Source organism: Taudactylus pleione, unplaced genomic scaffold, assembly GCF_031769625.1.
Source record: "Taudactylus pleione unplaced genomic scaffold, aTauple2 ptg000479l, whole genome shotgun sequence".
Classification (NCBI taxonomy): Eukaryota; Metazoa; Chordata; class Amphibia; order Anura; family Myobatrachidae; genus Taudactylus; species Taudactylus pleione.
This window is the reverse complement of record NW_028284881.1, coordinates 6,071,136-6,088,087: the sequence shown is the minus strand read 5'-3', so window position 1 is coordinate 6,088,087 and position 16,952 is coordinate 6,071,136. Positions and strand designations below refer to the sequence as shown.

The 16,952-nt window shown below is 45.0% G+C and overlaps 1 protein-coding gene across 1 annotated transcript in view; it reads left to right on the top strand.

The window, feature by feature from the left end:
* ALDH2 (aldehyde dehydrogenase 2 family member) overlaps window positions 1–12,041 on the top strand; it is a 36,985-nt gene extending 24,944 nt beyond the window's left edge. The window contains exons 8-13 of the mRNA XM_088449215.1: window positions 6,116–6,218; window positions 8,337–8,521; window positions 9,123–9,287; window positions 9,974–10,131; window positions 10,688–10,802; window positions 11,600–12,041. Of these exons, the coding sequence (XP_088305341.1) occupies window positions 6,116–6,218; window positions 8,337–8,521; window positions 9,123–9,287; window positions 9,974–10,131; window positions 10,688–10,802; window positions 11,600–11,632 (759 nt within the window). The 3' untranslated portion in view covers window positions 11,633–12,041. The remainder of the gene's footprint in view (window positions 1–6,115; window positions 6,219–8,336; window positions 8,522–9,122; window positions 9,288–9,973; window positions 10,132–10,687; window positions 10,803–11,599) is intronic.
* The last annotated feature ends 4,911 nt before the right edge of the window (window positions 12,042–16,952 follow it).

Genomic DNA, 16,952 nt, shown 5'->3' with positions numbered 1-16,952 from the left:
TACCCTAACCCTCCCGGTTAGTACCTAAACCTAGCGGTATACAATCTGGAAACCGGCTGCCTTAAGTTCTCCCCTCCCCGGGAGGGTTAGGGCTAGGCTAGGGGGAGGGAGGGAGGGTTTAGAGAGTCCCCCGGGGGACTTGGGTTTAGGCACCGGGGAAGGGGGGGGTGTTAGGGCTAGGCACCCTTAAGGAGGGTTAGGGTGTTAGTCGCTAAGATAAGTATATACTAACCTATCGGGATTTCCAGCACTGCGGGCTTCCGCTGCCGGGTTCTGCTCATCTGTCGGCCAGGCGCCATACCGATTACAACCCAGCCCACCCCCTTAGTACCAAAAAAAAAAACCCTGATGGTGCCTAACGCCAACCAACCCCCCCCCCCCCCCTCCTGTCCGCAGCCTAACCCCTACTTCACTGTGGTGCCTAAAGAAAAACCCTGGCGGCTAACCGCTAAACCAGCCTGCTATATATACTTATGATCAGGATGCCGGTGTTCTGCCCAGGGGTCGGGATTTCGACCGCCGCCATCCCGAATCGGAGATAAACTTACTACATCCCCCAACAGGGTTTATCTTCAGGTAGCCATGGAACAGTTTTCCTAAAAGAGATGTCTTCCTATAACTCTACGACATAGAACAGATCAGGTGCTCCATTGGTATTTGAATAATGCATTTTTAGTCCAGATGTGACTGTAAAGTCACTGTTCCATGTAACTCCATACCTGTTTGCACATTTATATTGCAGTGGTTAATGTGTTTTTTTGTTATCATGCTTTGTTTAAATAAATGCATTTGCACACATGCGATGCATATAATTTTTACTTGCTTGAATATAAAATTATTTCTAAGGGGAAAATGTCTGAAAACTAATGGCCTGATTCAGGGGTAGCCAGTAACAGAAAGCAATGTTTGTGTAGTTGAGCAATTATTTGCTACTGAAATGTTAGGATGTTTGTAGAGCAGTCAGTAAAATCATAACACATACGTCCTATATTTGTATAGGGTTATCGCTTTTCCAGTATCCTATATAAATACAGCTGGTTTTAAATCATAAGTAACAAAGTATGACCTGACAAGGGTTCTGTTAAATGAAGGCAATCCAATTATCATTGTACAGGATGCACTGTTGCCTATATGGCCTGATTCAGAGGTGCGCGCTGACTGCACGCAATGACGCTGTTCACGCAAAGTATTCTGCATGTGCAAAATATTCTGCAAGCCCCTATGACGCATGTTACCCTATGTGTAGCATATGCACAAATGCATTGTTGTGCAGAGAACCACTAGTATCTGAGATGGCAAGGAAAAACCAGGGTGTTCCTGGGCAGTGAGTGGGAGGTGGCATGAAGTGAATGCAAAAAAAATTGTCACATGGGAGTGTCACGGACATGTCGGTGAAAGCTGCTGCATTCGCAGATGCACATCGCAGCCACAGAGGTCATGTTTAGGCAGAGACACTGTTTAGACGGGCAGTACACCTGTCAAACCGTAATGCAGCTGTCTGCTCCAAGGGAGGTTTCTGTCCCCCCCTTGACAGAGTTGTGCACGCAATGTTACAGAGTGAGTCACTAGCGGTGTCACACATTCAGGTGCACGGTTAGTACTTGAGGGAAGGCAGAAAGTAGCGCCTCTGAATCGGACCCACAGTCTGTGCATCTACAAGAATCTTGCATAACTGTTATGCTTCCGAAGCATGGCCAGATCTTGCACACACAGATCTATGCTGCAGGTGATGGTGGGTCTGTGGGCAGCTTTAGTTGTAGACATCTCTTGTTCTGTTTGGTGTTCTCATTTATTATTTATTACCAGTTAATTATATAGCGCACATATGTTCAACAGCGTTTTACAGATACTAGTTGGCCATTCACATCAGTCCCAGTGGAGCTTGCAATCTATTCTATGACACACACACACACACACACACTAATTTTAAATGACATGTGTTATACAGAAACTAAATATATAAATTAACTTTTATTATTTAGTTTTTTGAATCTTCATCACCACCCAGTGTATTGGCACAATAGGACATTACAACCATTACAGAATAGCTGGACTTTAACCAAGCAAATGCAATGCTTTTCTCATCAGCATAATATAATGAAAATGCTACTCATGCCATCATTCAACCTCTGTCCCCTCACAGGCTGTTCAACACAAACAGCTGACCACCTCCGTTCATGATTCCATCTAAAAAAAAGTGTGTGTGTTTTTTGTTTTAATATTCCATAGACCAAAAACCTTATGATTTCACATGTCCCATTAAGGCTTCTTAGACATGATCTGAAATTTCGGCAAAACTTATTGAATTTCTGCCACTCAAACTTCAAAAAGCAATGAAATTATGATCACTAAGGCTGATGCCTTTATTGGACGTGTTCCTTGCGTAATACAGATATGGTATGCCATCACACCCTGTGGTTAACTACAGATTCAGCACTCAGAGTGAGATTGCTGTCACTCAAAATGGTGGCGCTGCTAATTCACAGAATTGTGTGCTCATTGGAATACACACATGCAGTCTATGCAACTGAGGTCTGAGCAGTTACGTGGCACACACATCTCATTCAGTGCCCACAATCTTCCCATTCAGTCACAATAATCCCACTGGGTTCCAACATCCTTCTCACTCAATACATCCATCTCATTCATTATACACATTCAGCTCCCTAATTGCTAAAGCTATCATACTCTGTCTATGCATGTACACTAACTTGCCTCCATGCTGCTATAACTTCTCCAATCCCTACAGCTGTGTTCTCCCAACTGTGCTAGTCTGCATGCCCTCATCCACACCAATGTGTTTCCCCATGTGCACCGCCCTGTCTTACTGTATTTGTGCCACTGTTTCCTTTCATCTGCACCCCTGCCTTGCCCCCAGCCACGTCACTCTGTCTACTCCTCATCTCTACCACTTTCTTCCTTCATCTGCACCACTCTTTCCCTCCCACCCGCATGAATCTGCTTTCCCCAATCCCTACTGTTGTGGGTTCTGCCATTGTGCTAGTCTGTATTCCCTCATCCACATCAATCTGTCTTTACCCATCTGCGCTGCTCTTTCTGCATCCATGCCTCTCATTACTCCCCATTCATGTTGCTCTGTTTTCCCCAAACCGTGCCACTCTGTCTCCCCCCCATGTGAAACACTTTCCAACCCATCTGCATCACTTTGGCTCGCCCCCATCTGTACTACTTAATCTTCCCCTCTCCACACCTTTTGTCTGCCCCATCCACACCGCTCTGTCTCCTGAAACCCCCCCCCCCCCCCACATGGGTTCATGGCATACCATATCTGTATTATGCAAGGAACACGTCCATTAAGGAGTCAGCCTTAATGGTCACAATTTCATTGCATTTTGAAGTTTGAGTGGTAGAAAGTCAATAGGTTTTGTGAAATTTCAGACCATGTCTAAGATTCCTTAGTGGGACATGTGAAACCGTAAGGTTTCTTGTCTATGGAATTTAATTTAAAAAAAAAAATTATTATCTAATCAGGGTTTGAAGGAGCAAACCGGGCCACCTGCAGGGGAGAAGGCCAACAAAATGGTACACTAGCGTAGGTGGAAGAGGGGCCGGCACACAGGAGGTGGTTGGGGACATGCAGAGTGAGAGACCGCTGCTGGGGCGGGCTGTAGGCATGCGGGGTAGCAGCAGCATCAGGTCATCAGAGAGCTCACCAGTACTGAGCATGCACCTGAGAAAATAAAATCAATAAGTCAGATACACTGACACATCAGTGAGATCAATCTACTCATCTGTTAAAAATTGAATGTGTAATAAAAAAAAGGTACCCCCATCCCAAAGCACAACCAGCCCTGGGCTTTTCACGGCCATACCTGGTTGTGAAAATACAGGGGCCCACGTATCTAGCACAACCAGCACCGGCTAGTCAGAACCAGCCCTGATTGCCAAAATATGGTGGGACAAACAACGTAGGTATCCCCCGTACTTTGCGCAACTTGAACTGTGCTCTGATCTTATCCTGTATATACAGGGAGAACAAATCTGTAGGGTCCCCCTGTATTAGCCAGAGCCGGACTTTTTCTAATGGGGGGGCTAATGCCACCGCCAGGGGAGCCCTTTCACCAGGCCCCCCAGCCGAAGCATTAACCCTGACCGGTAGTCAGCCAAGGCAAGGGGTCCATGGGGAGCTGGGAACCACCCAATAAAGTGGTCCCCCTCTCTAGGACACCCCATGCCCCTGGACTGTGGATGCTGGGTTGATTGTGTGAAGTGACCCACCCCATCCCCCTAAAGCACAACCAGCCCCGGGCTTTACACGGCCAGTCCTGGTTGTGCTTAAATACAGGGGACAAACTACATAGGGGACCCCTGTACTTAAGCACAACCAGCACCGGGCTAGTCAGAACCAGCCCTGGTTGCCAAAATACAGAGGACAAACTATATAGGGGTCCCCTGTACTTTGCGCAGCCAGCACTGGGCTCTGATCCGGTTCTGGAAATACAGAGAAAAAATGAGTAGGGTCCGCATGTATTATCCAGAGCCAGCACTAGACATTTTCTAGCGGGCGGCTGATGCCACAGCCAGGGGAGCCCTTTCACTGGGCCCCCCAGCTTGAAGCATTAACCCTGACCACTATTCAGCCCAGGCCAGGGATCCCTGCGGAGCTCGGGACCCCCCCCCCCTATAAAGGGGTCCCCCTCTCCAGGACTCCAAAGGTCTTGGCTGATTGCCCGGGGCTATCCCCAGCACCCCTGGGCAGTGGGTGCCTGGTTGATTGTGTAAAGTGTGGTGTATAAAGATAAATTTTTCTTTGCAGGCGAACCACAGGTCCCAGCAAGCCTACGCTGCATGCTGGTATTTGGAGAACTACAAGTACCAGCAAGCAGGGCATTACAGGCCCGCTGACACTTGTTGTCCACCTGTAAAGAAAATATTAAAATAAACACAATACTCTTCATATTTTAATAGTTTATTTTACTGCATCTTCACCTGGGGGACGGCGGCCTTTAAGCTCTTTTGCATGGCGGCTGCTATTGGCTTCTGAAGTTGGGGGGCGGGGGAGGAACCCACAAACTGCTTGTCCTGTCACTCATTCTAGAGGAGCGTCTGTACAGGGTGCGATCTCTTTGCGTACTGCGTCTTAAACACATGCACAGATTGCAGACATCAGCAGGCTACGTGCGAACGCAGCCTAGTGACCGGGTCTGAATCAGGCCCCTTGTACCAAAACATTAGCTATCTGTGGATCTCGATCAAAGTTAATTTACCTGAAATAAGGAAGAACTTTCTCTTTGGCATTAAACAGACAAATACTCCAAAGGACTTTACCTGTTATTATCATCACAGGAGTCATCGGTGTTCTTATTAATTTAACCAAGTCAAAAGACTTTTATTTAGGATCCAATTATATGCTTCATATTGTGGTTTTGTGTATATATTTATTAAATGTTTTCCTGTATTTTGCTTTCAAATGCTGCTAATATTGTGAATGTTATATGTGATGTGTGATTTGATACTTATTTAGTAATTGGTATTGTTGTAACTAATCATCCAGCCATTCCTCTGTGAATTTATTCAATTGATTTATTGCTCAGTATTTTGGTTCACTGGCACAGTATTTCCTAAAAATACTTCTAATGTTTGTTGGGTGCCAAGTATATTTTTGGATTATGGGAGGAAACTGGAGCACCCGGAGGAAACCCACTCAAGCACAAAGAGAATATACAAACTCCACACAGTTAGGGCCGTAGTACTGCCCATTTGATGCTCTCCAAGCTAAAAGCTGTTGTCCTATCAGGCAAGCGCAATTGGAAACTAGGGGAAGATGAGGACAAAGCCACTGTGTATTGAGTGAAATAAGCCTTAAATAAAACTGGTTTGGGGAAATAGGTGTCTCTGAAATGTGTTTGATATTACAACCCTGGCTAAATCATAGTTCACTCTGTTTGAGAGCTCATGAAATGTATTTCTTATGCCTATATTGGACTGGACTAAATGTGGCATTCCAGTAAAGTTTTATATTAAATAGCAGTTTGTATCTGAGTTAACATATATGCCGTGTATGTGTACATTTTCTATATGCCTCAGCTAGAAGCTCTATGGGTGACTTGTAGAGGAAGTGAAGAAAACTGTTTGTGTATGTTCTCTGCTATAGGTGGGCCGCTTAATCCAGCAGGCAGCTGGTAAAAGTAACTTGAAGAAAGTAACTCTGGAACTTGGTGGAAAGAGCCCTAACATCATATTTTCTGATGCTGACTGTAAGTAATAAACAAGTAGTCCAGGACTCAAAAGGGTTTAATTACTATACATGTCCTTACATGATTAAGGGAAGGGAAGCGCAATGTTCTCATTACAATTATGTTTTCAGATCTAGGAGTGTTCAGTCCTACAGGTTTACTTGAATATTTTTTTTACTTGGGGGGGAATAATTCTACATTAACATTACCTTTACAATACATTGTGTTAGCGTTTAATTGACCTTTTGTTGGGATAGTAAATCAAATCGTGCACCTTGGGGACAGGCCAGAACTGAACTGTAGATTTAAATCTGTAAGAAATATAAAATCTCAATTTTAAACTTGGAGGGTCAATACAGAGGAGATGGGGAGGGCAAGGACTGCAGAGGAGTGTACATGGGAGTATACGATGGATCCCCTTTCCATTTACCTGTATATATGCAGAACTGCTTTGCACACTGCATGACCAAAACTCCATTAGCAATGGCTGTAATGACCAGCTGTACTAATTACAAACAGGTGCATAAAACCAAGCATACAGCCATGTAATCTCTTTAGTCAAACGGCAGTAACTATTGGGGTTGTACTGAAGAGATCAGTGCCTTTTAACTAGGGATGTGCAGGCTCGGTTCTACTCGGTTCCGTTCGGTTCTTTTTACCGGATCTTATTGGGTTTCAGCTGTCACGAGTTTTGGATAGCCAATAAGATTCGGTAAAAAGAACCGAACGGAACCGAGTAGAACCGAGCCTGCACATCCCTACTTTTAACATGGCACTCTCTTAGGATGTCACCTTTCTAACAAGTCAGTTTATCAAATATCTTCCCTGCTAGAGCTGTCACCTTTTTAAGTCCAGTTACTGTGAAATGAAAATATCTTGGAGCAACAGCTCATCCACAAAGTGGTAGGCCACACAATCCTCTGTCCGCAGTTGCAGCACTAGCTACAGGGTTTAAGATGGGACCTGGCAACAAGAACTGTTAATTGTGATCTTCATCGATTGGGTTTCACTCAAGTCTCAGATATCCATGTGCAATGCCAAACGTCAGCTGAAGTGGTGTAAAGCACACTAGTATTGGACTCTGGAGCAGGGGTAACATGTTCCCTGTAGTGATGAAACATGCTTTGTGTGATGGTTTGGGGCTGTTTTTCATGGTATGGTCAGGGCCTCTTTATTTCAGTAAAGGGCAATCTTCTGCTATAGCATTCTAAAGAATTGTGTACTTCCAACTTTGTGGCAACAGTTTTGGCAATGGATTTTCCTGTTTCAGTAGGACAATGTCCCTGTGCACAAAGGTGAGGTCCATCAAAAAATTGGTTTGGTGTGGAAGAACATGAGCCCTGACATCAACCCCACTGAACACCTTGCATTAAACTATAATGCGGACCTTATTACCTAATGTTTTTGTGGCTGAATGGATGCAAGTCTCTGCAGTCATGTATGACGATCTAGAAGGAATCCTTTGCATAGGAGTGAAGGCTGCTTTTGCAACAAAAGAAAAAACAGCATCCTATTAATATCCATGGTTTTGGAATGAGATGAGGACATGTGTAGCTGATTGTCCAAACAAATCTTCCATGATATATTTTGGGCACTGGGTGAAATACAGTCAAGCCCTGTTAGCAGGTGCATTTTTAGAATTTTAGTCATACACTAGGAAATCCCAAATCACTTAATGATGTGTGTACCAGGCGACGTGACGGACAACCGCACCACTGATCGGCCGACATATTGAGCGGCTGGTACACATTACACGATCTGGCGCACGACCGCCCGATATGTCAGCTCCAGCTGCATCTCACTGCATGAGGTCATCAGCCAGATTAAGCTACATGTAGGGCCGACCAAACTGGAGCGTGCTTGGTCGTTGGTAGTGCGTAGACACTGGTCAATGTCAACGATGTGTCGACCCAATACGCCGAAAAGGACGACCTATTCGGCTAATGTGTACCCAGCTTTAGGATGTAAACCAGTCCTGGCATGTATCTGCTAAGGGTCACTAGGGAACTAAATGGGAGGCGATACTGCACTTAAGATAACTATCTAATTAGATTGAGTTTATTCTTTTTCTGAAATCAATCTAGCTGTTCTCTGATTTGTGACCATAGCTTGTGTTACACTGTTTCTTCTTGTGTGCAGTGGACTGGGCAGTGGAGCAGGCCCATTTTGCTCTGTTCTTTAACCAAGGACAGTGCTGCTGTGCTGGCTCTCGCACCTATGTTCAGGAAGATATCTACAACCAGTTTGTGGAGAGAAGTGTTCACCGAGCCAAGAGCAGAATCGTCGGAAACCCCTTTGACTTCAAAACTGAGCAAGGACCTCAGGTGAGGTATAGCTGAGTGAGATGTGTTAAGGCCAGTACACACTAGACAATGTCTAGTGTGTACCGACCTCGTTAGCAACTGCACCCGGCAGGGTGGCGGCATCAGTAAGCGCATACACATTTGGTGATGCCGGGAGTGGCAGTGCGGGTCGGAGGCCATACTGCATTCGGCAGCATGGCGCCCGCTGACTATCGCCTGTCGGACCTGCAGGCAGGTCCAACAGGAGATGTCGCTAACGACGCGTAGGAGCGCGCAGCGACATAGCCGGTACACACTGGCTGATATGCTGTCTGATTTGCCAGATCAGACGACATCATCTAGTCTGGTGTGTACCCGGCATTAGGTCTTACACTGACCCTATTTCATACGTATTCATTCTCTGAAAATTAAATTCAAACAAGGGGATTAATAACTTTAAATGCACAAAATGGATATTTGAAAGTGTTTAAAATGTTTGACTCCAAAATTAATATTACACTATAGAGCCGTTAATATTACACTATAGACCCAGTCTGACTTTTACTTTGTCTGGAAATGAGTGAATTTGTTTGAATGAAGATTCTGTACTTCTTTCTAATTCAAAATTATTCAACTTGTTCAGGTGGATGAGGAGCAGTTTAAAAAGGTCCTGGGCTACATCAAATCTGGAAAACAAGAGGGCGCCAAGTTGTTGTGTGGTGGAAATCCTGCTACTGACCGCGGTTACTTTATTCAGCCCACTGTGTTTGGAGATGTGACTGACAATATGACCATTGCTAGAGAGGAGGTATGTGGTACTGTGGGGAAGTCTCGTTCCCAATGCGTGGACATATGACACCCTGTACTACATAGGGCATTACATTTCTCCATGTCACCTGATCATTAAACACTTGTTATGACATGCTTTTAGTGCACTTTAACTACTCCCCTTAAATACATGTAACAGTGTACAGAATGGCATGTAGCATTGTTCAGTTGTGTAATTTTAAGAGGTAGATTCAATTAGCTGCAGCTAGCATTGTCTGTTTATCCGCTAGACAGATTCTGCACGCATCTCCACAGGCTGCGAGCACAATCTGCCTTCTGTAGTGTGGAAACCGCCACAACCGATTCCGACGGCTTTCATTGCTAATCTAACAAACATTTATGTAGACAAATTTTCCAACTCTGATATCATTCGTAGGAATTTCAAAACTGTAGATAATGCTGGTGGCAGCCGTACACAGACCTCTGCATACATTCCTCCTCCCATTGAAGAGTCTGTCTTTAGAACTAGGTGACTTTAGATACAGATCACAAGAGTGTATGGAAACAATAACACAAGTTAGAATGGGACTTGCAAATGCACAATTGACCCTTTTGGGTCTACGGTGTATAATTTAGGAGGAAAGTCCACAGAAGCGACATTTTTTCTTTTCACTATTTCATATGAAAGTCTTCATTAACTGCCCTCCTGCCCTTGCTTCCCCATAGATCTTTGGACCAGTGATGCAGATTTTAAAATTCAAGACAATTGAGGATGTTATTGAGAGAGCCAACAGCTCAATGTATGGTCTGGCAGCAGCGGTTTTTACAAGGGATATTGACAAAGCAAACTACGTGTCCCAAGCACTACGGGCTGGAACAGTTTGGTAAGATGTTCGCACTGAGACTCCTTATCTATCCAACTAGGTTACTGAAGTTCTGCTGGAAAATGTTTTCCTACTATGCATATGCATATTGCTATAATTCCCAAACTACACCCTTAAAATAGGACCTTTGTTAAATGGTATTGCACGTAGCAAAAAGAGTTGGCGATGCCACTACAGTTGAGTATATAGGTAACTGGAGGTGTAATACCATGTTTTATTCCAGAAGGGTAAGCTTTGTGGCTCAGTTTCAAATAGCTTCCCCGAGAGGTTGTTGCTCCAGACAGTCGAGTTGTTTATACTGAAGCTTGCTCAGCAGGACACGCATAGCAGCATAAGATACCCTAGAATCTCTTACTGTAACATATGGTGATCTTGCCAGTCCTTTCAGTTTTATTTTGGTTTATATTTCAGATAATTTTTTTTTTTTTTACAACTGGTAGTGCCTTTTGTTACTGTGCATTCTTGGAAAGTTCCTATAGAACTTTGTATATTAAGATCTTATTGAAATGTTTCTAATTTGAACCCATTAAACTGAAGGAGGTCTGCTACATTTCAGGATAAACTGTTATGATGTGTTTGGAGCTCAAGCACCATTTGGGGGTTACAAAGCCTCCGGCACAGGGAGAGAGCTGGGAGAATATGGATTGGAGGCATACACAGAAGTGAAAAATGTGAGTCCAGTAAATGTCTAATAAACAGAACAAGAATCTTGCAGCATTAGCTGGAAATTACCAGGTGGTTGTTGTGGTGGGTTTGCTTTTCCTGACCCTTCTATTAATGCTCAGTGATCTTTGGGTGTTTCATGTGTTGAGAGCCCTCCATGTATTCATTTAAAGGGAGATCAGAATGGCATATGAAAAATACAGAACAAAAAATTGCAGCCCAGTGCCCTAGTATGACATTCCAAAAATACAAGCCATAGGCTGCACAGTGCATTTGCACAGGGCCTGATGCTGATGTTCGAATGCAGCCGCATATAGCGATTGTTAGCAATATGCAAATGCGTCACTTCTTACATACGCAACTTAGAGCGATGCTTAGTTACATGCATCTCAGTCACTTCTCAATGACGGTTGAATGGCCGTTACTGTGAGGCAAACGGGCGGCAATTGGGCGTTCGCACGTAGGAGAAGCATTGTGTGTGTGTGTGTGGCATATGCGTGTAGTCTGGCCTATTCTAAGGTGTATGCATAGAGCATGCCATTTTGAGTTGGATCTTTGCACAAAGCATGGGATAGGTGTAAGCGCCATTACTAGTGGTGATAGCTGCTCTCATGGCCGGATGTCTGGGTGCAATGCGGACGCATAGATGCCTCTGACTCAGATTACAGGCAGATGAACACGTAGGACTTCCGATGGCTGGAAGGGGACAGAATTGCAACTGCATTATGTAGCACTAAAAACTAGACCAATAGTGTCCTACCTGGGGATGTACCAGCAATATCTAACATGTATGTTATGTTTGCAGGTGACGATTAAAATTCCTCAGAAGAATTCGTAAGACTCCGGGATTCATGAGGTTCTCAGTGATGAATGTTTAGAACTTAGGAATGTGACGTTGATGAAGACTTCATTCAGCTCTTTTAATAAGGGTTTAACACTTTTCTGTATTTGCTCACTTTACTATTTCTATATTATGCTTGGATCTGATACTGAACACATGCATTGCATAGGAGCTCATTAAAGTCTGTGAAAAATATATAAATTAGCACTTAAAGTTAAATGAAGCTGTGAGTTACACTACCATTCATATTTAGTAGTGTCCTTGTGTACCCTTTATCCAGCCCATGGCAATAGACTGACATACAAAGCTAGTAGGCAGTAATTTTTTCTCTTTTATACAAATTGACACATTTCTGTAATACACTAGTCTTTCTACGTACACTGTTACAATAAAGTTTAATTTCATACCGCTGGTTGGGAATTGGTTTTTCTGCATATATTTATGTCCTACAAGCATTATAAACAATATTTTCAGCTTTTAAAGCTATAACAAAACAATGTCTAATGCTGGGCTTACACTGCCAGATAAAATGTCTGTCAGACCGACAGACATTTTATCTGGCCGGCTGCCAGCCGCAGATGTCGCTGGCATACACTGTGAGAGAAATGTCAGTGTATAGCCCGACATCCGCGCTCCGCCACCGGGGGAGGAGACCTTTCCCTGTTCCTTCCGTAGGAAGGAACACAGGAAATGTCTGTCTGTCGGCTGCGCTGGGCATACACTGCCCGATGCGGCCGACAGTTTAATGGGAAATATCGCATCGGACGGGCATGCTGGACAATCCAGCATGCCCCACCGAGCAATATTTAACCCTCGGTCGCCCCCCCACACGCTACAATTATCGCGGCGATCCGCCGATATCGGGCGGATCGTCCCGATAATTGTAGCGTGTATGGCCAGCATAAGAAATGGGGGTGTAATTCAGTAGATGCTGCTACAGCTTCCGTAATGGATTGCCTGTTCTGTTCTTATCTAAGGTGTGGAAGGAAACTAGGTCTGGGGACCTATAAAGTGATTAGGACTCCTTTTTATAGTAGAAAACTCTCTCTAGCATCTAAGGGATTATAATCTTATTTATCATTTGAAACAAGAGAACACATTAATTTGTTACATGAGCAATACATAACAAGATTTAGCTGAGAGAATGGTTCTCTTATGAGTATACATTCCGTTCTTGTTGTTTACACAATTCACATATCAGGAGTTGGAACTAAAAGTTGCATTGCCATGTAGATGAAAGAATGACTTTTACCCGAAGGTGCCCTTTTTCCCATCTGTAGCTTCAGGTTCTGCTAAATGCAGCCGTTTTCTCCAGGGCCCTGACAGTTCTGGTGTGGGCAGGAGGACCAATCACCAGCCACAATCTTGAAAATATTTCAGTTATGGGTAGTAAGTGGGGCTGTGGCAGAGATGTCATGAAGTACAGTGCCTTGCAAAAGTATTCACTCCCCTTTTGCATTTTTCATGTTTTGTTGCCTCACAACCTGGAATTAAAATGGATTGTTTGAAGGTGTGAATCAGTTCATTCACAGAACATGCCTACAACTGTGAAGATGTTTTATTTTTTTAATATTATGAATCAAACAAAATTAATAGAAAACTTCAGCGTGCATAACTATTCACCCCCCTAAAGTCAGTACTTTGTCGGGCCACCTTTTGCGGCAATTACAGCTGCAAGTCGCTTTGGATAAGTCTCTATGAGCTTGCCACATCTTGCCCCTGGGATTTTTGCCCATTCCTCAAGGCAAAACTGCTCCAGCTCCTTCATGTTGTGGATGGTTTCCGCTTGTGAACAGCAATCTTCAAGTCTGACCACAGATTCTCAATTTGATTGAGATCTGGGCTTTGACTAGGCCATTCCAACACGTTTAAATGTTTCTCCTTAAACCACTCGAGTGTTGCTTTAGCAATATGCTTCGGGTCATTGTTCTGCTGGAAGGTGAACCTCCGTCCCAGTCTCAAATCACAGGCAGACAAACAGGTTTTGCTCAAGAATATCCCTGTATTTGGCACCATCCATCTGTCCCTCGACTCGAATCAGTTTCCCAGTCCCTGCTGCTGAAAAACATCCCCACAGCATGATGCTGCCACCACCATGTTTCACTGTGGGGATGGTGTTTTTGGGGTGATGGGATGTGTTGGGTTTGCGCCAGACATAGCGTTTTCCTTGGTGGCTGAAAAGTTCAATTTTAGTCTCATCTGACCAGAGCACCTTCCTCCATACATTTGGGGAGTCGCCCACATGCCTTTTGGCAAACCCAAATCGTGTCTTAGTGATAAAAATAAGTAATGGCTCTTTCTGGCCACTCTTCCATAAAGCCCAGCTCTATGGAGTGTACAGCTTATTGTGGTCACATGCACAGATACACCAGTCTCTGCTGTGGAACGCTGCAGCTCCTTCAGGGTTACCTTTTTTGTCTCTGTGCTGCCTCTCTGATTTAATGCCCTCCTTGCCCGGTCTGAGTTTTGGTGGGCGACCCTTTCTTGGCAGGTTTGTTGTGGTACCATGTTCTTTCCATTTGATGATGGATTTGATGGTGCTCTGGGGGATCATCAAAGATTTGGATATTATTTTATAACCCAACCCAGAATTTTACTCCTCAACAACTTTGTCTCTGACTTGTTTGGAGAGCTCCTTGGTCTTCATGGGGTGATGCCTCTTGCTTAGTGGTGTTACAGCTTCTGGGGCCTTTCAGAAAAGATGTTTTTATACTGACAGATCATGTGACACTTAGATTTCACACAGGTGGACTTAATTTCACTAATTATGTGATATATATATTTCTATTTCTTTCATTTCACTTCACCAAATTAGACTATTTTGTGCAGATCCACAACATAAAATTCAGATATAAAAAATTACAGGTTGTAATTTATTTATTTTTAATCCAAGGGGGTGAATACTTTTGCAAGGTACTGTATTTAAAAGTTATGGTCTAATTAGCAATTAATATATTTAAAATCATTCCAGTTGCAAATCATTTAATTGTCCTTTTTGGCATTGTTGCTATGATTTTTAGTATGAGTGCTTAAATTCCTTTTGGTAATCTTGCAGGCCTTGCTATGTTTTAAAATCTTGGAAGAAATGTATATTTTGAATGGCTCTGGGATGCTGTAAAATGGTTGTGATTCTGGATGAGGTTATGGGATGTAATGCTACAGGAGCATGTACCACCCCCGTGTATAGGAAGAACAAAATGTTCCAGCAATATTGATAGTGTTCATCTGAGCGGTAGCAAACTGGGAGGCAAATGACTTCAGCAGGCATGGCCTGCATCCCAGAGTTCTCTCAACTAGCGGCGGCTCCTACCTTATTTCTGCAGGGGGAGCTGCAATCCAAACCCCCTGTGCGGCGATGGCTGTGTGAGGGCAGCAGTCCTCATTTATTACATGTGCATAAAAGAAGAAAATCCACAAAAAAAGGAACATGCGCAGAAAACGGCATTGGCTAGGGGCTGATCCTTTGCAGCCCCAAGAGCTGAATAAGTTTGCCATAATAAAAGCAGAATTCCTATTGGAAGTGCTTTCTGCTAATGACTGTCCGGACTGGCAGTTCCAGGGGGAGGAGACACTGCCCCCTGGGACTGCCTGTCTGACATGTGATTAGCAGGAATCGCTTCTGATTTTGTAATGACGGGCTGCTAATTCACATGTGGGGGGATCACAGGGGAGTGGAGGATTTTACTGGGGTGTGATGAAGCCCCTAGGTAAAATCCGCCACTGCTCTCAACCCTGATAAATTTCCTGCAGATTATGGAGAGATAGGATCAGCCAGACAGCAACATAATAGCATCCTCGTTGAACCACAAGGTGGTTGTTTGCTATTAAAATCACTGCTCTTTAAAATTTTGGTCTTGAGCCCCTACCCATTTACATTATTATTCTTTTCTACTTCAGGGTCCACAGAGTGACCTTGGGGTATAGCTGGATCCTCGGGCACCACGGAGTTAAAGCTTTTAGCTGTTCCCAGGATGCACTTGGGTCCATCCTCCAGTATATACCCCGCCCCCGAGCCACAGGCACCTCAGTTTAAGCTGGTGCCCGGGCGGAGTTGGGTCACCCTGCCCCCCGCAGGAGCAGCCCCCTAAAGCTTTTTATTTTATTTTTTTTAACTAGGTTAAATTTATTTTTACTTTATAATTTTTTTTCTCCAGAGCGGCAGCGATGGGCTGTCTGTGCAGACGCCCACGCTGCCGCTCCTTCTCCCTGCTGGAGACACCAGTACTGCACTGGGGATCGCGGCGGGGGAAGCCAGAGTCCGTTATAGCCGGACTCCGGTTTCCCCCGGCACTACTGCCGCAGACGCCAAGGTAAGCCGCGGTGCGCGGGTTCCTTTTAAAAATGCAGTCCCATGCCCCCCGGTCTAGGGGACAGACCAGGGGCGCTAGCGGTGGCGGCGGGCTCCCCCTCCACTGGAGGCATACCCCACTAGACCACCAGGGTAACGCGGCAAGCGGGATGCCGGCAACCCGGGGGTTAATATGCTAGCCAGGGGAGGAAGCCTTCCCTGTCTAGCGGCTCCTCCCCTCAGATCAGCGCGCCTTTCAGCTAGTAGTCTGGCGTCGCTGAGCTGCAGTTACTCGGGCCACTCCTCCTCTGAGGTCTCCAGCAGCCATTTTCTCTGTGGCAGCGTGGATGCTCTCAGGGAGCACGCGCACCGGTCCCCCTGTGTACCTCTCCCCTGCAAAAGGACAGTGTACACAGCACTATAGCCCTCCCAGACACTGAATCTGGGCAAGTTGATTGTAGTGGAAAGGTGCAGTGAATATATCTTCCTGCATGGTATGTGACTTTTGCTAGTGCTGCCTGTCTGTGCTAATTTCTACTTACTGTCAGCCTATACCTATCCCTCTCCTTCTCCTACAAGCCCTACAGGTGTGCGGGGGAAGGGTGTTTCTACTGACCTCACTTATATAGATCACGTATTTGTGAGGTCTGTCACATACAGTTGTGTGCTGCACAGTACCATATTGTGGGCTGTTGTCCAGCACACTGGTGAGTGCGCTCGTTTTCTTCCTACGTCATAACTGTATATTTAACTATATAGTCTGCCATGTCTGAGGAAGAGATTGAGCACTCTGTGGCTCCGGTATTGTTCTCCTGCAGGCGCTGTTCTGCAGGAGTGGAGGAGGATTTGTCACAGGACGGCCTGTGCGGACCGTGCCAGGCGATCCCTGGTACGTCTAAACCTCCTATGTCGCAGGAGCCACCATGGGCGATGTTTTCCCAAGTGCTGGTGTCCGTCGCGGACCGTCTGTTGGTCCCGACTGCCGTCCCTCCTAGGGCGTTGCCCCAGCCTACCATCCTCCATTCCCCG